This window comes from Ahaetulla prasina, chromosome 1 (assembly GCF_028640845.1).
Source record: "Ahaetulla prasina isolate Xishuangbanna chromosome 1, ASM2864084v1, whole genome shotgun sequence".
Classification (NCBI taxonomy): domain Eukaryota; kingdom Metazoa; phylum Chordata; class Lepidosauria; order Squamata; family Colubridae; genus Ahaetulla; species Ahaetulla prasina.
Window position 1 is genome coordinate 363602930 of NC_080539.1, and position 23055 is coordinate 363625984.

At 41.6% G+C, this 23055-nt stretch overlaps 1 protein-coding gene across 4 annotated transcripts in view; it reads right to left on the reverse strand.

The window, feature by feature from the left end:
- Window positions 1-7137: 7137 nt before the first annotated feature.
- The window catches only part of MKNK2 (MAPK interacting serine/threonine kinase 2), a 54457-nt gene continuing 38539 nt past the window's right edge, over window positions 7138-23055 (reverse strand). For all 4 annotated transcript variants that reach the window (XM_058163394.1, XM_058163397.1, XM_058163396.1 and 1 more), the window contains exons 11-14: window positions 18840-19034; window positions 18210-18374; window positions 16427-16470; window positions 7138-14813 (exon numbers count right to left, since the gene is read on the reverse strand). In XM_058163394.1, the coding sequence (XP_058019377.1) occupies window positions 14561-14813; window positions 16427-16470; window positions 18210-18374; window positions 18840-19034 (657 nt within the window). In that variant the 3' untranslated portion in view covers window positions 7138-14560. The remainder of the gene's footprint in view (window positions 14814-16426; window positions 16471-18209; window positions 18375-18839; window positions 19035-23055) is intronic.

The following is a 23055-nucleotide window of genomic DNA, read 5'->3' on the forward strand; positions in this document are numbered from 1 at the left end:
GGCGGCGGTGGTGGGTGAGGAGGAGGAGGAGGAGGAGCTGCCATGCCTGCCCCGCTATTAATTACGAGGAGGAGGCGAAAGAGAGAGAAGCGCGTCTTTTTTTCCCTTCGGTTGGGTTGTGATTGATTGCAATGGGCTCTGGATTTCTTTCTTTCTTTTTTGAAAAAAAGGGATTTATTATGACATTGAGGCGCTTCAGGAAAAGAAAGGAGCCTTTGAAACCGCGGTTGGCGAAGGTTTGCGTTTAGGAAGAACAGGCGGTGCGGTGTGTGTGTCTCGTGCAGACATCCTGATCCTTTGGAAATAGATATTTTGAAGGTTTTTTTTAAAGAAAGGAAAGTCTGGGAGGCTGTTTGAAATACGAAGTCTTGTCATGACAGGAAATATTTTCTGATTATTATTTTTTTTTAGGGCTCACTTCTCTCCATCAAATAAAGTGTGTGTGTGTGTGTGTGGTTTCAAGCAGGCAAAGGGAAAAGGGATTCGTTTCTCACAGATTTAGAAAACCAGTTAAAATGTTCTAAGAAAACATTGGTGTATTTTTTTTTCTTGTTAAAAATGATTATAAGTATCTCATTCTGGGATAGATCAATTCAGGAAAGAAAATACTTTGTATAGGGATGGCTATTGCACCATTTATAAGGGATCCTGTAATCTCAGGTGATGGATACCATAGGATAAAAACAGATTAAAATCGAGTTAAATGAAGTGCTAAAGTAGATTTGTAACACTTGTTAATGTGGATGTGTTCTCTGGAAGAATAAAAGGAAAACCATCATTAGAAATAAAAATCCCCAAAGAATAAGAAATCCTCCATAAGAATAAAAAAAAAATATATTGTCTCTTCCTGAATTGCTGAACCTTGGTTTTGAGTCTAGAAAACTCCAAAGATAGTGTTTCCAATGATAAAATTAGGTTTCCATTCAGAGGAGACTGATCTTTGACGATGGAAGCCAACAATATAAAGAACTAACAGTAGACACAAGCTGATTGCACAAGCCAGATCAAATTAAAAAGACAAAACACCTATGCCCATATTTCCTTTACCCATAAGGGGCCACTATGAAAAACACATATACAACAAAAAAAACCAACATACTGATATAGAAAAACAGGAATGCTTTCCGGCTTCTTGCCAACTTCCCCATTGCATTTCTGGGTGGGAATCTGGCAGGGAGCATCAAAAATCTTTTCTTCCATGCAGACAGTTAAATAACTGCTGCTGGATGGAAGAGGGAGCAAGGGATTGCTAAACTGACTAGGAAACTCAGAATATTGAAAATAAAGATCACATGACCACAGCAGCACTGTAGAAGCCATAACTTCCCCAAATTTCATTCCCTTGGGAGTCCTGGGTACCAAATTGTGGATGTAATGTGTAAATTAGCTCATTTGAGGTATCTGGGTTTAAAGAATTGTTACTCTTATTAAGATAATGACAAGAGTGTTAGTAGTATATGGATGAAGGCTTCAATCCTGCAGCAGTTAAAAAGTTGAACCTGGATGGGGTAGACCCATCCTCGGCCATAAAAGCTCCCTATTGGACTAATAAATAATTGATCAATATAAATTAAATTATTCATGGTGACATTCAAATAAGCAATTGACAATCTTTGGGGAAGGTAGCAAGAGGAGTTCTCATGGCAAGCATAGAGGTAAGTAGTAATCTATGATAATTTAGCATATTACCCAATTCATTGAGAGAAAAACAAGGAGTTTAGACAATAGCGCATTCTGTTTAATGAAAAAGTTGAAGCAGGAGCTCTGTGTGACACGTAGTTAGCTACAACTGGAGAAGCCAAAAAGAGAAATGGAGAAACTTGCCACAACAAAGAAAATCTGAATTTTTGAGACTTTGCACCACAGTAAAAAGGGGGGGAATTATAAAATTGCTATTCAGAGAAAGCGAGACACACTGATTCTACTTTGCTTGAAAATGGGGACCCCAAATAAAATGTTCTCCATTCAAAAGGGGAAAGAATTTAGAGCTAGTATGATGTAGTGGTGAAGATTCTGGATGAGGAGCAGGAAAACAAGGTTCTAGTTCAGCGTTAGGGAAGCTCCCTATGGAATTGTAGGCCAATTGTTTTCTCAGTCCTACTTCCTCCACGGTTTTTTGGGGGAGAAATGGAAAGAAAAAGCACCATACATGCCACTTTGAGCTGAGTAAGAGACAAAATATAAACATCATCTGTATCGGTAGCTGATTTCACCCACTTAATTTGCTCCTTGGGCTTCCTAAAGCCACAGTTCTCCAGGAGCTCTGGGGACTCTATTCAAAGGGAGAATATTGTTATGCTATTCTTTTGTCTGGTTCTGGATCCAGCTGATCAGGTGGAACTGGAACTTATAACCTGAGAAAGCAAGACTGCTTAGGGACCCCTGAAGGTTGTTCCAATGTTTAAGAATGCAAAGCAACTGGAGGGAAGTTTGATTGAGTTCTGTTAAAGCTGGGGAACCTCCTTGTTCTTTATTGCTAGTCCAAGTAAATAGTCCCTTGTTCTTTGAGGCTCAAATCCATCTAGCCCACCTTAGCTCAAAAGTTTCTCTTCAAGATAAGCAGGGGGGTGGGGGGTGGAGGGAAGTTGGCAAGTGAGAAGGACAACTTAGAGCTACTTGTCCATCTCTGCAATTCTAACTTCAACTCTTTGTTGAAGGCAAAGTTATTGCTGATTTGGGGGGGAGGGAAGAGGTGAAAATCAGCGGAGACCAGGAAAAGAGTGAGGTTGGGCTATTTGACCAGCCATTGGAAGAAAGCCATTATCCATTGGAATAATGGTTTTCTTCCTAGTCTTAATTATCAAAAGGTTGATGGTCCTTTTGATAGTTGTTCCATGTTCCAAGAAACAACCAGATGTCATTTAAAAGCATATGCCTACTACTGCTCATTGATTAATGTCCATGCTCCAGCAAACTCAAGTTATGCAGATTATTGTTATTTTGGAAGCTACAACTGCCATTACTTTACTAAGATCTTTCAGAAAGCATTGGGTGGAAAGGGATGTCTATAATGAAAAAGTCATAATTGGGGCTTTTTTAACAGCATCTTTATTCTCTGCTAATAGAATTGTTGTGAGGAATGGGATGCCTCTTCCTAACTTATAAAAGTATCAGAACTGCAGGACACTTGGGACTGAGAAACAGAGACTGCCCAAAGTCACCTGGCTGGCTTTCCCTGGTTTCTAGCCAGCACTTTATAGAATAGAATTTTAGAATAGAATTTTATTGGCCAAGTGTGATTGGACACACAAGGAATTTGTCTTGGTGCATATGCTCTCAGTGTACATAAAAGAAAAGATACGTTCATCAAGGTACAACATTTACAACACAATTGATCAATATAGCAATATAAATCATAAGGATTGCCAGCAACAAGTTATAGTCATACAGTCATAAGTGGAAAGAGATTGGTGATGGGAACTATGAAACGATTAATAGTAGTGCAGATTCAGTAAATAGTCTGACAGTGTTGAGGGAATTATTTGTTTAGCAGAGTGATGGCCTTCGGGAAAAAACTGTTCTTGTGTCTAGTTGTTCTGGTGTGCAGTGCTCTATAGCGTCGTTTTGAGGGTAGGAGTTGAAACAGTTTATGTCCAGGATGCGAGGGATCTGCAAATATTTTCACGGCCCTCTTGATTCGTGCAGTATACAGGTCCTCAATGGAAGGCAGGTTGGTAGCAATTATTTTTTCTGCAGTTCTAATTATATTGTTGTATTGATTTTATCTTGAAGTCAAAACAATTATTTTAAAGTTATATTGATTCTATCTTGCAGGGGCAAAAATCAGATCACCCAACAGCCACTGGAAGATGTATTTCATTCTGTTTGTTTGGGAGGAACATAACACCACCACCAAATTCTGGAGCTGTGCATGTTGCAGGCACAAATTGAAAAGTGTACTTGTACATTAGAAATTCAGGCAGCCGTGATGTAAAATGTACCCAATGAACACTAGAGGTAGCTACAGACCAGGGTATAATGTAGAATTAGATTCACTGACTTCCTGTTATAAAATTCTGCAGTGAAGTTTATTTATTTATTTTATTTATTTATTTTGTCACACAGTATATACACAGCATGAAATAACTATACAATATATAAGCATATATATAAGCATAAGTATGTAATAACTATATTAATTGGATATAATGAGGGGCTGGGAAGTGGCTCAACAGGCTAATGCAGCCTGTTATTAACACACAGCTGCCTGCAATTACAATTACTGCAGGCTCGAGTCCCACCAGGCCCAAGGTTGACTCAGCCTTCCATCCTTTATAAGGTAGGTAAAATGAGGACCCAGATTGTTGGGGGGGCAATAAGTTGACTTTGTATATAAATATACAAATAGGATGAGACTATTGCCTTACACAATGTAAGCCGCCCTGAGTCTTCGGAGAAGGGCGGGATATAAATTCAAATAAAAAAAAGAAACGATAGGACAGGAACGGTAGGCATGCTTGTGCTCTTATGCACGCCCCTTACAGACCTCTCAGGAATGGGGTGAGGTCAATAGTAGACAGTTTTTGGTTAAAGCTTTGGGGATTTTGGGAAGAGACCAGAGTCAGGTTGTGTATTCCAAATATTAACAACTCTGTTATTGAAGTCATATTTTCTGCAATCAAGATTGGAGCGGTTAACATTAAGCTTAAATCTATTGTGTGCTCACGTATTGTTGCAATTGAACAGAAAGGACATTGTAATAGATGATTCTATGAGTTAAACTCAGGTCATGTTGAAGGCGGTGGAGTTCTAAGTTTTCTAAACCCAAGATTTCAAGTCTGGTGGCATAAGGTATTTTGTTGTATTCAGGAGTGGAGAACTCTTCTTGTAAAATATTTCTGGACACGTTCAACTGTATTGATGTCTGATGTATGTATGGGTTCCACACAGAGTTTGAGTTTGGTCTGACTACCTGAAGAAACCTCACATAGCATAGTCCACACTTTTTGAAGTAAGTCATTATATACTACATGGAATAGTCTTCCCTTGGAGACAGACCCCACTCACTCTCTTGGCCTTCTGAAAAGGAGGCAAGACATGACTGCAGCACCACGTGGGAAGCCCTGGGAAACACAGCCATAGGGCTGGTTAGTTCACAGAAAGACCTCCCCCCATTACTCACTTTTGTTGCCAGCAGTTTAGACATAAATGGCTGTGTGTTGCGTTATTTTGAGGGGACAGCAGTTATACAAGCTGTATACTCACCACTTTACATTGTAGTCAAGTTTCTTGTAACAGTGTTGTTACATGAAAAAATATACTTAAATATTTACAAAATGTGAGGGGCTGTACTCACTTGTGACTCAGCAGCTCTTTCAGTCTCAAATTTATGACACAGCCCTTAGAATTTTCTTCAAGGAATTTTATTTTCAGCAGATACTTTTGACAAACTACTGTGACTCAGGAAAGTTCCATGCTATAGTCATTAGTTTGCTACCGTTTTGAGAGATGTGGACTCATCACACCACCTGTTACGTTGCCTTTCCTGGGACTCAGCCCGTCACCAACAGCTGCTTTATAAAACTTCATATATTGATGAATTTGCTTGTAGCCCAAAGTATTTGTAAAAAGGACAAGTCAGTATAGCCAAAATGAAGGGAAAAAACCCTCTGCCTTTTTACTTCAATTTGGCTAGTAACAAAAACGTTCAAACTCAGTTAATGTTCTAATGTGCCCCTTTAGGTTTTCTAGTATAGTGGCCAATTCCACAGTGGAAATTGAAATATTGTACTAAATTTAGGGCAGGGAAGCAATGAACGTTCTTTAACACTAGGATCTTTCTCCTCTGTTCCATGAAATCTTAAGACTTCTGTGGTATATAAAAAAAAAGTTCACTCAAGCACATCTGATTTTTTACTAGAGCTTTGCTTCACAATCAGGCGTTCCAATATTTTAAGTGAAAGGTTCCACTACCTGAAAAAGTTTGAAAACTTGGTAACAAACAGAAAAGGTGTAGCTCAATTAATTTTGATTCAGCTGCCATGCCACTTGATTACAGGCTGGATTTAATCAAATTAGAAGATGATTAAACAACAGACAGTAAGTGCTCAAGTTAACATTCACTGAAGCTCTCAATCAAGGACTGCAAAAACCCAACAGGGAAGAAGTGATCCAGATGTGCTGGATCAATCTGTTCCACAGAAGGGGAGTTATCAATCATGGAATCCTTGCATATGAAACCCTCAAAATGTTTTCACTCCCGTAACTTATTAGATGAGATTTGTTTTAAAGCAGGGCACTTGGAAGATATTTAGCAAGCAGGATTTGAAAGGTGGCAAGACAGAACCTTGAACTGCATCCAATGCAGTTCCTGGACCAGATTTAAATGATGCACAATATTCAAGGGCAGCGCATGTATGTTGTTGCTTCGTTATCCTCACCATTACCTTTGGGACCAGCAAAACCATTCCAAGATCTCTCACGGTATCATTTCTGATTAAGCAGTTGTCCAAGTTTTAAGCTCCCTGGATATTTTGGTCTTGGTATGCCCCTGTTGAGTTCATCTTGGGCCTCACCTTAAATCATGAGATAATGAATCCGTCCCTAAATGCAGAGCAGCCTTGGTTGACAGGCCCACAAAGAATCCTTGAGAAGATAGCGGTGACTTCTTTTAACTGCTAACATCAGACCCAGAGTGTTCTAAATAAAGGACAAAGGACAAGCAACAATCCTCCCCCTTACAATTTTTATATAGAACTTGCAAAGGATAAAAAGGATTATGAATCACAGTAGTAACCCATGATTAAATGAACCATGATTTGCTATTTCATGTGGCAAAGCATGGTTTGCCTGGCTAAATCTGATTTAATGCTAATACGTGGTTTATTGAACAAGCCTTGACTCATACTAAACTCAAAATGAAAGAGTGTCCCTTGATTCTTGATGGCTATGCAGACACATCCGTTTAGTTTTCTTGGCAACAAATGGAAGTAGCTGCCTTCTACAATGTTTTTTCCACAATTTTGTAATCTACTCTCGTTAGTTTCTGCTCTAAATGCTCACCAGGCCAGCAGTTTCCATGCCTACAAAAATGTCAAGCAGGTACTCCCATTTCAGTGGCCAACTACATTCATGCCACTGTGCAAAACCTGCCAATATTTAAATTATTAAATACACACCAGTCAAAAAAGACATTCACATGTTTCAATGCATTTATTAAATTCTTACAAAACAGAATACAAAAAATTCTGGCATCAACAAGGTGTTACAAAGGAAAAAGTTCCATCAAGCTGAATCAGTTCACCTGGTACATAATAAAGTGCTTTGTTTTTTTTTTAAGATTTTAAAAGTTTTTTTTTTTAATTTGTCATTTTCAAACCAGTCCCTTGCTGAAGGACCCTTGCATCTATAGTCCCCAGTGGTGCATTAAGGTGACTTTATGTCAGAAAACAAAACCTTTGGCAGTCTTTTATGGTAATCAGAGGAAAATATTTTTTCCTGAACTGATTTTTCTCATAAAAGAAAAAAAAAAGAAACCAACTTCACAGTAAAATGCTAAATAACCAGTTCTAAATAGACTTAAATTGAGGAGAGGAGGGCATTAAGTCAAAGATGCATCAAGACATTTCTCCTGTCCTCATATATGCAGCTAATTAAAACTCGTGGAGGTACAAAACAAGATGCTTTCCAATAAACATTTTTACAAAGAAAAATACTGGGGGTGTGGGATACAAAAGTTTGAAAGTAAGAATTTTGGCAAGAACAGAATAATCTGTGCACAACTAATTGAAAAGTAACACAATGCAAACTATAAATATATGGAAAGCAATCTTGAGAGGAAAAATAGATGGTTGAGATGTCAAGGGAGCATATGTTGGAGGCATTCCTATGTCTGTCCAGAGGCACAAGTCCATTTCTTCAGAAGAACTAGTGACTTTAAACATAGTTTAACTCTTTGGGCTTCCAAATCTAGGGAACTGCGCAGGACAGGACAGGATTTTAAGGCTCTCCAGTGGAGAGAAGCTATATGCCCATTTCACAGAATTCCTGGGGGTTAATCCAAAGGATCTTGAGTAGTCTAAATACCTCCAAGCACTCTCATCTCTTCCATCCCTCTAATTCCAACTGATTTAAGAAGCAAGAAATCTAAGCACCATCAATTTTGGTCTCACACACACAAAAAAGGAATACAGGGAAGGAGAGGAAGGAAAATCAAGGGGGAAAAGAAGTCTAGACTGCTTTTTTCTAACCTTGTAGCCTCCAGATATGAGGAGATTACAGGTTTCAGAATCCAAACTACCACAAATCAAATCCCTCTGGGTGAGGTGTGGAAATAAGACAATGCAAGCCTCAAAAACTGCTCACAGGGAAAAAGTTTCATCTGTGTCCAGTTGAAATTAGGAACAGGAAACGGAATCAAAGATATATATATATTGCCAAAGGCGTAAATACTACAAATGATAATTCTGTTTTCAAACCCCATGGAAAAAGACAGATTACTTGAGGCTCAAGTCACCTTGTTTTCTATGGTGCTAAGTGCCTCTGTATTAAAGTGGGTTCTATTTTCTTCCACCATCTCCATCTTGAAGTCATCAGAGAAAACCCAACACTGAAAACAACCATTTCTAGTTTAGCTGCTTCTTTCCCACTAGATTTGGGAACGAATGCACTTCAAATGCTGAATTCCTAGTCTTTCCCAATCCAATCACCTATTGGTGAAATTTCAGCAGGGGCTATTTCATCAAGTGCAGAAAAGCCACCCCCTGGTTTACAGTTATCTCCCTCCAGGATGGAATTTGGATGCACTTAACATATTTCATTCAAAACCTGAAGAGTCGATGCACCTTCATCTTACAAAAATCAAGCCCAAACCAAGATGGAATTCCACATTGCAAAGGAAACAAGTTTAAGGCAAGTTATGTTATTTTGACAGAAGCCTTAAAAAGAAGGACAAAAAAAACCCCACCCCAGTGCCAACAAACCACAACCACCCATTTCAATGGGCATAGAAACATCATCCTTTCATAACAGATAAGATAGGAGAGACTTCACTTTTGGATACATTTGACTCCTTTCACTCAAGATTATTCAGATCAGATGCACAATCCCAGAGTAAATATGATCTTAGCAATGTTTTTATATGAGATTACTTCACCTACCCACCCACCCGCCAAAGACAATTTATTTGCTTTAAAAACCTCACCAATTAAAAAGCACACTTTCCCGGGGTCACAATTCTGACCCACTGCTCTTGCACGTACTAAAAAATGTGCAACTCTGCAGAGAAGGGTTTTATGTATGTATGTATGTTAAGATGACCCACACACAGGAGAGGGGATACAAAAGCTATTATTATTTGGTGATCTACATGATTTTATTTTGTAACTGTGCACAAGTCTGTCACACAATTCCAAACACTTCATAAATGATCTAGGATGTTTTGTTTCTTAAATATCAGGCACGAATGAGTCAAAAAAAAAAAAAAAAAAAAGGAATATGAGCAATCCTTCACGTGTTGATATAATAATCCTGAGAAGTATCCTTGTTTTAAAAAGATTACACGTTTCAACTAAGAATGCTGGTTTGAAAGTCACTGTCCATTGTTCCCAACCTATAAGCATACCATAAGCATCACAGGGGCCCCGTTTTGGCCCTTTAAGAATGAAACAGATGGAAGTAGAAGGCAAGTTTTCCTTCTCCCAAACTAGTATCCCAAATGGTTGGGGAGGAGGACATTTTAGACAATTGTTTTTTCAGATGAACCTGCCACACACACTGTCCCTATGATCGAAAGATATATAGAGTTGTTGCAGACCAAGCTAAAATGCTCAACTAAGTACAAGGTACCATGTCACTTCTGGGGAATGGATGCTCTAGAGGGAAAGCGAAATCAGTGTATAAATATATTCCTAACTTTTGATAAACTGTTCTTAAAGCTATCTTTCTTTTTGAAGGACACAGCATAAACAACAACAACAACAACAACAGAAAAGCAAGAACGAAGCAAATTATATCCCACCACACAGCTTAAAACCATCTGAATGAGAACATCCACACTGGAAGCTGCTTCTAATCCTGTCAGGATTAAATATCAGGCAATTTAGAAGCCATATACTGCAGCTTTCTTGAGCAAAAAGGGCTTTGAACCCATCACTGTTTGTTCAAGTAATTTCTGGCCACAAGATTAAGATCACTGGAGACAAAATCCAAAATTCTATGTAGAATTTTGTTTTAAATGTATGATAAAAAGCTCTTTGATTTAAAAATAATTTCTCCAATTATGTAGCCTGCTCAGCTAACCAGTGTATTCTTGCACCTCATTATTTCAGACACTACCGTCTTCCTACCCCATTCCTTAATGAAAGCACATCTGTTGGAAAAGACCGCCAAGGTCACAACAAGCAAACCATACTAAAAGAGACATCCCATCTGCTTTACCTTCTGTCAAGAAAGCAAGAGAAAAATATCAAAAAGTAGAAAAGAAAGGAGATGACGAGTTATTTTACAAGCCTCAACACTTATCCCCCCAAAAATAAAAAATCAATTATCCTGCATCTGAAAAAAAGATTACTCTCTCAGCAAAATGATTCAAACTTCTTTGCATAGTATTGTTACTTAAAAAGTCTTTATTCAGAGACAAGCATCTTTCTTAGACCACATACGCCCACATACGTGCACATCTGGATAGCAGCTGAAGTCACCAGCAGATGTTTTGCCGCAACCACTCAAGATTGAGTTGATAACACATGGCTGTTCAACCAATTCTACCAAAGTCCTGGAGAGGATCCACCTTATTATCACTGGATAAAAAAAAAATCAATCCCAAGGCTTAGAAAGGAGATCAAATAGGCCAAACTGACCTTAAGATAATAAGCAAAATTCTCCCTTGCCATGCACAGCAAACCACGCTAAGTTTCAAAACCACTTCCCTAGCTAGATTTCAACAACAACTTTCACCTCCAAAGTGAAACTAATTGGTTGATCCTCCCCTTGGATTCTCTGAAGCAGGGTTCTCCAACCTTGGCAACTTTTGACTTGAGGACTTCAACTCTCAGAATTCCTCAGCCAGCAAAGACTTGAAGTCCACAAGTCTTAAAATTGTCAAGGTTGGAGACTCCAGCTCTGAAGGCTTTCCCATCCATACTTTTACACTTAGAAAGGGCAGCCCTTCAGCCATCAACCAGCCCTACACATACTTGGATTAGCAAATCCAACAGAATTCAGTCGGGGTAGCTCCCAAGTTAAAATCCATAGGGCTGCAGCTTGCCCTGTGTAGCTTATGCATAAAGGAAGGTAGGCAGAAATACCACAGTACTAGATTTGAGCATGGCAAAAAGTATCTGCCCACCCACAGCCTAGTCACAACTGCCACCGTTATCAAGGCACCACACACACAAACACACATTCAAGAATATTTTCCAATCCACATCATGATGCAATACTGATTTATGTACAAATATTTTCGCTGCCTGGATGTGTGCGCAGTCTTTTCGAGAAATTTTTGAGAGCCCACTTGGAGCTACATTTGTCTCAGAGCAAGTGGGGGGGGGAAGGGATCGATTCTCGCCCAGTGGACACCAACAGCCAATAGTCTAAATTTCCAGGTACACCTGGAAAGCAGCGTCATGTTTCATTATATTCCAGCCTTTTAAGACAGGGGTGTCTAACTCTGAGCAACTTTTAAGATTTGTCGACTTCAACTCCCAGAATTCCCCAGCTAGACATGCTATCTGGGGAATTCTGGGAGCCCATAGGGTCTTAAAGTTGCCAAGATTTTAAGAGGCAGATGGTATGCATTTTTCCCCCCTTCAGCTCTTGGCCTATTAACATAAAAGAATGCCCCTGGAGCAGTGGTGCTGTTCAGCCGATTCTATCCGTTTCGGGCAAACTGGTAGGGCCGGCTGCGGAAGACTCCGCCCATCTGCCTGGATGTCATCACGTCCCATTTTTTATGCTCTTGGTGCATGTGCGGAGGTGGCGTGTGCAAGCAAAGCAAAAGTGCCCTCCCATTTGCGAACCAGTAGCTAAGGTAAGTGAATGCCACCCTTGCTTTGGAGGCACCTCTCATCCACCATCACTGATCCAAGAAGAACAGGATACTGACACCCAACCATGGGCTGGGCACACACTGAGGACAGTCTCATATCAAAGATTAGTATCGGGATTGAAGGAGACCCTACAGAAATGCTTTCAGGTTGGCCCCCTGACCTCCTCTAGACGAAGCATCAACAGGCAGCAGCTGAGCAACATCCCTCATCCAATAGTTTGGATCTGCCATTTAATTTCCGAGATTTTTTGTGAGTCTTGTGGCCTCACAATGCAGGCAATTCCCAGGATGCTTAGATGCTAAACACTGGAATACAATGGAAGAATGGAGAAAATGATGAGGGCCAAACAGCAACAGCACAAACTACTGGCAGTTGTCTGGCAATCCTCATTTTGATGCTTATGTTCTGGCCAGAAAGGGTGATGAGAAGAGGTGGACGCCAAAGAGGACCACTAACCAAATACTATTTTTGTCTCTCTTCACATCCCTCTTGGAGAATCTTCTACCAGGCTTTCACCCCAATATGCTACTTGCTCACTGCTTCAATTTCACGCGTTAAAACTGTTTTGTTTTGTTTTTTAAAAATTACTCAATCTTCCAATTCCTTCTCTGCATGAGACACCACACGCATCCAAAGGTTTCTCTTCCTTCCTTCCAAAGAAACAGGTATGTGACCATTTTAGCACATCTGAATGCACCATCCTGAGTTTGATTTATAGTTCTGCCCCTGCTCCCAAGCTTACAGTTCTAGCTTTAAACTAGATTCGGTGTTGTTTTCTCACACAAAACCCACAATTATAAGAACTGTCGTTCTGTCGTCGTGAGAACGGGAGGCAAGAGGTTTCCCAAATTAATTAGTCCCCGTAGGAAGCAACCATCCCTGAGGAATTCTATCTATATTGGTTCAGAGTAGAACCAAAGCTTAAAGGCTCCAAAGACTGGGAAACATTTTGAAATAATTCCCTCAAGCCATAGTCTGCCTTTGGGATGGGGCGATCAAACAGCGCATCACCTTGGTTTTAAAAAATTAAAGAAATCAGTAAAAGTTGTAAAGGATTGCCATAAACTATTCTGCCATGATAAGAATTTAATCTACGAGGGCATCCTACATTTGCAAACTCTGAAGCAATTATACGTATCTCTATGAATATTTTTGCAAAGATTATTACAGCCCTGCAGAGGATGGTTTAATTAATGTTGACTACCTTCTCTTCAGATTAAGCCTCACTCGTTCCCGTCCCCCCACCCCAATAGCTTATACTTCAATGTTTCCCAACCTTGACAGTTTGAAGACGTGTGGACTTCAACTCCCAGAATTCCCCAGCCAGCCATATTGGCTGGGGAATTCTGGACGTTGAAGTCCACCCGTCTTCAAGTTGCCAAGGTTGAGAAACTATGGCTCACTCTATGGAAGGTAGTAAAATCTTTCCTTTCTACTAGAACTTTTTTCACCTTTCTTTTATCTCTCCGTATCAAATGGGAGAAAAACCCATAAGGGTTTAGATTCCACTATGGTAGATCCTAAAACGTGCATCCCTTCTGCTCTAAAAAAAAAAATATTGGACCCCTCCCATGTTACTAGGACATATCTGGATTGAAACAAATTAGGGTTCTTGTGTTATCCACAGCTTGGCCCCTTGAGAAAAAACAACTAACAAAATACAAAATAAGTGCTGTGAATGGTGCCAGGGGGTGGGGAGAAGGAATTTCTCCCTATATATATGGGTTTCCTCTTCCCAACTCCCCCTTCAGTTTATATCCCAGATACAACTACTTTCAGCTTATAGAATCTACAGTCTTAGGGAAGACTCTGCAATTTTCCCTAAATTTTCCCCATCAATGAACATTCATACAATCGATGGACTGTAATTGTTTCCCTCCTCCCCCACCTTAAGTCACTCCAGTGCTTTTGGGGAAAAAAAAGACAAGATAAATCCTCATCCCTCCCACCCTCAAACCATACAGAATCCAAGTAGTTTTGTTTCCTTGTTTGTTTAAAAAAAGAAACTAATAGCAAGAACAAAATTAAAATAAACGTAAAAAAAAAAGGAAAGAAAAGAAAAGCAAACACTCTCCAAACATAAAAATGCTACGTTTAAAAGTTTTGTGTGGAACAGACAAGGGAAAGGTTTTTTTTTCCTCCCCTCTTTTCACAGTACAAGAAGCCGAGAGAAAAGGGGGGGGGGAAGAAAAGAAGAGAAGAGAAGCCCCCCAGATAAGCTATCCTTCAGTGGGGAGGAAGGGATTTTTTTTTTAAACTTTTTAGGAAAAAATTATGTGTGTATCAAAATGCACTGGGAAGAGGGGAAACAAGGGAAGGGAGGAATAGAATTTAAATAGCTTTTCAAAAGAGAGAGCGAGAAAGAGAGAGAAACAAAACGGAACAAGAAACCAAACAAAACAAGATCAAAGACAGAAAAGAATCCTTGGAAACCAGCCAACTTGATCTTGATCTTTTGTTAAGCTATTCAAGCAGACTTTTTTTTGTCCGAAGAAGAAGAGACACAAAAGGGATGGGATGGTGGGGGTGGGGGGGAAAAGAATGGAAGAATGGACGTATAGAAGGGAAGGCAGTCACATGTGATCCCCAACCATGACCAAGGGGGTCACCAGATGCTGGGTTGGGTTCGCTTTAGCCATGCTTGTCTTCTGTCTCCGTTTGGCCAGCTTGGATTCGGAAGGAGGAGAGAGGTGCATAGAGCATGAGGTAGCTTTGATGATAATGGGGTGGGTCTCCTCTGCAGCTTCCTCCTCGTGCTGCATTAACTGACGGTTGACCGCAATGGCTTCGGCGGCAAACGATGTCAACTCTTTGGCACTGCTGTTCCTACCAAGGGCAACCACAAGAAAGCAAATTACGACCATCCGGACCTCGATCGAGCACATCCCACACAACTCAACGGATAAAAAAGGGTGGAGGCAGAGGAGTAATTTTAGACCTGGCGTTACAGATACTCCTTGATTTAACAAGAGTTCATTTAGCGACCATTTGAAGTTACGACGGCACTGCAAAAAAAGTGACTTATGACCGTTGGTTTTTTTTTTTTTCAAAAATTTACAACTGTTTCCAGCATCCCTCTGGTCACATGATCAAAATTCAGACCCTGAAATAACCTTGAACACAGAACAGGCCTTGAGCAAAACGGTTCGGCTGAGATCGGCCTATGTGGGACTGTATTGGGGCAGATTGTAGGGGTGGATACCGGAATACAATTTTATCACGTTTTATTTATCTGTATAGTAAATTATTGTATTTTATTCCAATTCCATTTTAAACTGTATTTTAGTCCAATTTCATTTTAAATCGTATTTTATCCAATTCCATTTTGAACTGCTTTTATTGGATTTTAGTAATCATTTGTGTCTGGAAATCTGCACTTTGATATGACCCAAGGGCTGATTAATAAAGCAAACTAACTAACAGACATTGGGCAACTGACTCATATTTCTGACGGTTGCAGTGTCCCGGGGTCCTGGGATCACCTTTTGCGACCTTCTGACAAGCAAAATCAATGGGGAACCCGGATTCACTTAACAACATGTGACTAACTTAATAACTGCAGCGATTCATTTAACAACTGTGGCTAGAAAGGTCGTGAAATTGGGCAAAATTCACTCAACAGCTGTCTCACTTAGCGGCAGAAAAGTTGGGTTCATTTGTGGTCATAAGTTAAGGACTGTCTGTAACTTGTTCTGCAGGTTTGCTCCCGGGAACTCTGTGGGACGGATTCCACTGGAATCACAATTTGGGCTACGTTACTTATTATTTAACTGTATACAGGTTTCTGATAGCCAGGTATGATCTTGCCTGGCCTGAGGTCCAGACAACACTGATCATGTTGACTTCCAGAAGGCCATGAACACTTGGACTTTTCTCTTAGGCGTTAAGGCTGGGTTGTTGATGGCAGAGCAAAACGTGTGTGTGTTTGCAACTGTGACCAGTTTGCTCAGCTCTTGTATTTGTTTCATTTGCTGTTAAATGTATTCTGAATTTTGTTTTAGCGTGGTTTTGTATTGTTAGCCACCCAGTTATTTGCTTAAAAGGAGGGAGGCATATCAATTTTCTAAAATACATGAATTCATTGAAGGAAGGCTGCGATAACAGCAGAATTGCCTACGTTTTCTGGCAGTGCCTTTCCATTTTTCATTGGTATTCCCTACTACCTATTATTAAGCTGAAGTTCTACACACCTTAAAATTACCATTGGAAATAGTGGTAATTATACACACGTTATACTGGTTTATGACCGAAAGGCTAATAATGCAGTCAAGACCAGAAAGCTGTTGCTTTCCATGTATTTAGTTTCCGAATAGAAACAGATTCCCAAGTGACAAGAAACCTCATACATGGCTATAATTCTCTACGGACGGTAAGAAAAATTTGAGGTATACCTCAACATTCTTGTTTATTCAAAACTATTCCTGTCATGCTTTACTCACCTTTGTAGGATGATTGGAGTGGGGAGCGTGTTATCAGGAGCACACTAGAAGCAAAAAAAAAAGGGTGTCACCATAACAATCACTGCTTACAATTCCTTGCAGACCCCAATACCCTTTTAAGTTACACCTTTTCTGCATTTTTCCATGTAAAAATTAAAAGTTCCACTTAAATAAGTACAATGGAGATACGTCAACCCTATTCAAATGTATGGTCCTCTTCTAAATTGGAGGTGCTTGTTCACTACTGGGGATACACTCTCGACATGGACAGAAAACTCACTTTACAAAAAGAGTACGTGTCTGGGACTTACAAATCTGAAAGGAATTGTTTCTCCAACTTCGCAACTTCATGGCTGCCTGGGGAATTCTGGGAATTGAAGTCCACATACCTCAAAGGTTGAGAAACACTGTTGAAAGTTTAGTTTATTTCAATCAAGCCTGATGACTAGATATTTCATGGATATATCCACATCGGGTTTTTGGTTGCAATAAATGCCATGCCTTTTTTCCTATTTTTTAAAACTTTGGAGCCTTAACTTACATTAACAATGAATATTCTCACTTGGCAGCATGCAGCTGAGAGGCCGGTTAGCGCCCTGAAACCTCTCTCTTTCTTTTAAATAAATTTTGAATTTTAATTATTCTTGCCTCCATTTTATATTTTTATATTTAGTTTTTACTTTTTTAACATTTTATTTGTACACTGCCTAGAGCAGAGGTCCCCAACCTTGGCAACTTTAAGACTTGTGTTCTTCAATTCTGGGAGTTGAAGCCCACAAGGCTTAAAGTTGCCAAGGTTGGAGACCCCTGGCTTAAGAGGGTCTCCATGAGGGAGATGGGTGGTTTCTAAAGCAGAGACAGACAGATGTAGATGATAGAAATATAGAGATAGAAAGAGAAATAGAAAGATAGAAAGAGAAATAAATAGATAAATGATAGAGATAGAGATAGATAGATAGATAGATAGATAAGAGAGACAGACAGAAATAGATAAGAGAGAGAGAGAGAGAGAAAGGATGGAGATAAGTAGACAGAGAGACAGAGAGGGAGGGGAGGGAGAGAGAGAGAGAGAAAGGATGGAGATAAGTAGACAGAGAGACAGGGAGGGGAGGGAGAGAGAGAGAAAGGATGGAGATAAACAGACACAGAGACAGAGAGGGAGGGAGGGAGGGAGAGGGAGGGAGAGAGAGAGAAAGGATAAAGATAAGTAAACACAGAGACAGAGAGGGGAGGGAGGGAGGGAGGGAGAGAGAGAGAGAGAGAGAGAAAGGATGGAGATAAGTAGACAGAGAGACAGAGAGGGGAGGGAGGGAGGGAGGGAGGGAGAGGGAAGGAGAGAGAGAGAGAGAGAAAGGATAAAGATAAGTAAACATAGAGACAGAGAGACAGAGAGGGAGGGAGGAGGAGAGAGAGAGAGAGAGAGAAAGGATGGAGATAAGTAGACAGAGAGACAGAGAGGGGAGGGAGGGAGGGAGGGAGGGAGAGGGAAGGAGAGAGAGAGAGAGAGAGAAAGGATAAAGATAAGTAAACATAGAGACAGAGAGACAGAGAGGGGAGGGAGGGAGGGAGAGAGAGAGAGAAAGGATGGAGATAAACAGACAGAGAGACAGAGAGGGGAGGGAGGGAGGGAGGGAGAGAGAGAGAGAGAGACAGACAGAGACGGAAGATCAAGATAGATAGATAGCCAGCCTGCCAAATAGTCCTTTGCACCAGATAAGCAGAAAGGCAAAAGAAACGATCTCATGTCCATCTTTTGTCCACCTCACTCAACAAGGATACTCACCCCTTGTACCCAAGGATGCTTGAGGACTTCGGCTGCACTCAGACGCTTTTTGGCATCTCTTACAAGAAGCTTTGAAATGAGGTCTTTAGCTTCGAAAGAGATGTGAGCCCAGTCCTTGTCTGGGAATTCGTATTTCCCCTCCTGGATGCTTTCAAACAGCATATTCTGCAAGAAGAGACAGGTACGTTACGAAAAGAAGCCAGCCCATCCAAAAATAGTTTTTTTTAAAAAAAAACACGTACAGGACCCAATAATGACGTTTCTAAAAAAAGAGGGCAGAGCCAATGGAATTTGTTAGGACTTTGCACTGCTGGCAAACAGAAAGCGCCATCTGGGCCTCTGGTGGCTCAGATTGCTAAGACAGTCTGTTATTAACACAGCTGCTTGCAATTACTGCAGGTTCAAGTCCCACCAGGCCCAAGGTTGACTCAGCCTTCCATCCTTTATAAGGTAGGTAAAATGAGGACCCAGATTGTTGGGGGCAATAAGTTGACTTTGTATATAATATACAAATGGATGAAGACTATTGCTTGACATAGTGTAAGCCGCCCTGAGTCTTCGGAGAAGGGTGGGATATAAATGCAAATAAAAAAATAAAAATAAATTAGAAAATCTGGGTATGATGATTACCTGGCAAGCAGGGCAGGCTTCACCGCGGTCCCAGCCGCAGTCGGTCCCACAGTGACCCACAAAAGGGGGGTAACCGCTCAACATGATGTACAGAATGACTCCCAAGCTCCATAAATCGCAGCGCTTGTCGTAAATGGATGCTTCTTCACTGAAGGCCTCCACCACTTCTGGAGCCATATATTCTGCTGAACCGCACTGGGGGGAAAAGAGAACAAAATTCGTTAACCGCCACCAGTTTAAGACCTATGGAGACGTATCTTTTGCTCCCTCACTTAATCCCTAACAATTCTCAGTGAAATCTATTGGCAATAGAATCAGCCAAAACCAGGGGTGACAAACTCAAAGCCTGGAGGGGGAGTAGATCAGGCCCGCGGGGTGATTAGATCTGGCCCACGGGGCCGCCCTGGAAACAGCAAAGGACCGGCCTGTGGTGCTTCAGCCAGTAAAAACAGAGCTTGGGAGGAGTGACCGCGGCCCTCCCGAGCTCTGTTTTTGCTGGCAGAGGGTTACAGGAGGCCACTGCAGCTGAAAATGGAGCTCGGGAGCTGGCAGAGCGCTCGGGCCACCACAGGTGCCCCCGACACGAGTGACGTCGAGTTGGCCAAGCCTACCCTGGTCCAATGTTGGGCCTAGCTTTTCCTACAGGAGAAAGAAAGTGGATGTCAGGAAAGGAAGGGGAAAAAAATCACCCAGAAATATTTTCTGGACCCATGGGATCTCCAGAGAACTGCAAGTCTTAAAATAGGAGAAACCTTGCTGGGCCTTTTGTTAAAAATAATAATATATATATTTTTTTTAAGTAAGTCCCAAGTGGTGTCTTGAGACTACGCCAGGAGGCTAAGCAAAGCTTCACAATTGCAGTTTGATGGCTGAAGATAGCAACACTTGAAGCAGGGTGACCAACCGTAGCAACTTTAAGACCTATGGACTTCAACTCCCAGAATCCCTCAGCTAGTATGGCTGGCTGAGGAATTCTGGGAGTTGAAGTCCACAAGTCGTAAAGTTGCCAAGGTTGGACACCACCACCCCTGGCCCCCGGTGAGGGAAGTGGATAAGTTGGCCATACCAGGGGCCATGGTAGCTCAGGCTGTAGAAGCCTGTTATTAAAACACAGCAGCCTGCAATTACTGCAGGTTCAAGCCCAGCCCATCCTTTATAAGGTAGGTAAAATGAGGACCCAGATTGTTGGGGGGGCAATAAGTTGACTTTGTAAAAATATACAAATAGAATGAGACTATTGCCTTATACACTGTAAGCCGCCCTGAGTCTTCAGAGAAGGGCGGGATATAAATGTAAATTTAAAAAAAAAATCTCCTTTTCTGTAACGCAGCTACACCTACCTACATGTCTCAAAATCTCAGCCCTCAATATGGAAGCCCAGAAAGATCAGAGTACCAAATTCAAATTCCCTGCAAGCAAATGCATTCTTCCCCCAAGATCTCCTAAACCATAGACACGTACTAGCTGAATTCACATGTTAAGTTTATCCTAAGATCCAGCTTAACCAATTAAAATTGCTATTTTTACACAAAATCCTGTGCTACACACAGAGTCTGGTTTATTTGCTATGCAACGGTAACAGCTGAGATCCATAAGGAAGTAAATTGCAAACTATCCAATCTCATTTTAATATAATCAGTGTTGTTGATGCAAACCATGCAGGCTATTTTCAATGCAGAGAAATTGAATATAAATTCAAACACAGGTCTTTCACATATATCATTTTTTTAAAATCGGCAAGTCCAGCTGCTAATTCTCAAATGATCGCCAAGATTCTTCCTCGTCCCAATCCAGCATTTCCAAAAATATTAATAGTAATCTATAAATTTACCTATATTAGCATATAGACAACAAGACACTGATCCTTTTGGCTTTCATACTAGACATACACACAGATAATACTTATTTTGTATAGGTAGTCCTCGATTTAACAACAGTTCATTTAGGGACCGTTCAAAGTTACAACAACACTGGAAAAAGTGACTTACGACCATTTTTCATACTTACAACAATTGTAGTAGCCCTATAGGGTGCTGTGATAAAATTTGATGCTTGACAACTGACTCATATTTAGGACAGTTGCAATGTCCTGGGGTCACGTGATCACCTTCGGAGACCTTCTGACAATCGAAATCAATGGAGAAGCCAGATTCACTTAGCAACCGTGTTACTAACTTAATAAAACTGCAGTGATTCACTTAACAACGGTGGCAAGCAAGGTCATAAAGTCGAGCAAAATTCACTTAACAAACGTTTTACTTAGCAACAGAAACATTAGGCTCGATTGTGGTCATAAATCGAGGACTACCTTCAAGGGGTTTCACGGTGCTTTCTGAGCAATTTTGTTCCATCGGCTCCTAAAACGAGGGTAGGAGCATTGCAACACTGGTAATGTTCCAAATATGACTGGATGCTATTTTCCCAGACCCAACTCACACTCAATGGTTATGCAAAAATTTGGGCCCTTGCCTCAGCTTAGGTCCTAGAACAAGCAACAATTCTCATGGAAACCGGATGCTCCAGTTCAGGGGTGTCAAAACTCAATTTCATTGAGGGCCGCATCAGGGTTGTGTTTGACCTCCGGGGGCCAGGGTGGACATGGCCAGCTCGATGACACTCATGTCTGGGGGAGCCTGTGGTGGCCCAAGTGCTCTGCCAGCGCTTCTAAGCTCCGTTTTCGGCTACGACAGCCTCCTACAACCCTCTGCCAGCAAAAACGGAGCTCGGGAGGGCTGTGTGCAGCCGTCCCGAGCTCCGTTTTCGCTGGCAGAGGCACCATGGGCCAGTCCTTCGCTTTTTCCAGGGCGGCCCAGCGGGCCAAATCTAAGCACTCCATGGGCCGGATCTGTCCCCCGGGCCCTGAGTTCGACACCCCTGCTCCAGTTCATTATTAGCTCCTCTGGCTTTCTAATTATCTTAACAATTTTTTGGCCAAGCTTGTTAAAGGGTTGGGATGGGCCTCTGGGACAGCACATCAAGAAAATAAATATACTTCTTTCAGCTGCTCCCTATACCAATGCTAGATGCATCACACCAATTGCTGTGACTCTTTGTTTATTCTTCAGAGTGGTATGACTGAGGGAGGCCAGGGCAGCGCTAAACCTTGATCTAGGCCGCAGAAGGAAGATCCAGGAACACATGTCATCCCCAAAGGCATTGCATCACCTCCCAGAGGACTCCAAAGGTTGCCAACAAATTCTAGCTTGCAAGACGACGCATGGGGAAAATGGTTAAATATGTAATTGGAGAGTAATCATCTCTGCTGTAATTTGAAACATAAAAGAAATGTAGTCAAAGCTAGTTCTGAATCCTCGTTCTACCAATCCTCTGGGAGAATGTGGCTTCTACCACAGAGTTGGCAAATTTCAATCCCCAAATTTGCCCTCCCTGTTGCCAAGATGATGATGGAGGATAGTAGAGATAGTCCTCGACTTACAACCGCAAGCAAGCCCAAAGTATCTGTTGCTAAGCGAGTCATTTGTTAAGTGAGTTTTGCCTCATTTTACGACCTTTCTTGCCACAGCTGTGAAGTGAATTATTCCAGCTGTTAAGTTAGTAACATGGTTGTTAAGTGAATCCGGCTTCCCCGTTGACGCTGCTTGTCGGAAGTTTGCAAAAGGTCAGAACTGAGTCCGCAGTAGTAGTCTGCAGTGCTGCATTCTAACCACTGCGCCACCACGGCTCATCTGTTGTCGTGTCCCACTCCTCCGCTGACGGCCGGGTCAGGGAAATCCGAATCAGGCTTGCCTCTGCAGCTCTGCCCAAAGTCCTAGCAAAGTCCTCAGAGCAGGCAGGAGACCAGTAAGTGACTTCAGCAAGATAAGTTCGACTTTGCCTGACTCAGAGACTGCCAGAAAGCAGATCCTTTATATAGGCCATGGGGTGTGGCTCCATGACTCAGCACTCATTAAGGCCTGCCCCTCCCTTCCTTCTGTTGCCTCCGCCTATCCAATCTTCTGATGCGAGGGTCACTCCAATCAGCAGTTGGAAGTAAACTTTCCTCAGGCTCACATGCTGTGGAGGAGGGGGAGGGGTCTAGCTGCTCCGTTTGCCTGGGCATGGAGTCAGGGCTGGGGCCGGGGGATGCTCCCTCCTCTGCAGCCTGCTTGGGCATGGAGCCAGGGCTGGGACCGGGAGGTGCCCCCTCCTCTGCAGCTTGTCTGGGCATGGAGCCAGGACTGGGGCCGGGAGGCATACATTCCTCCATGTTCGGGAG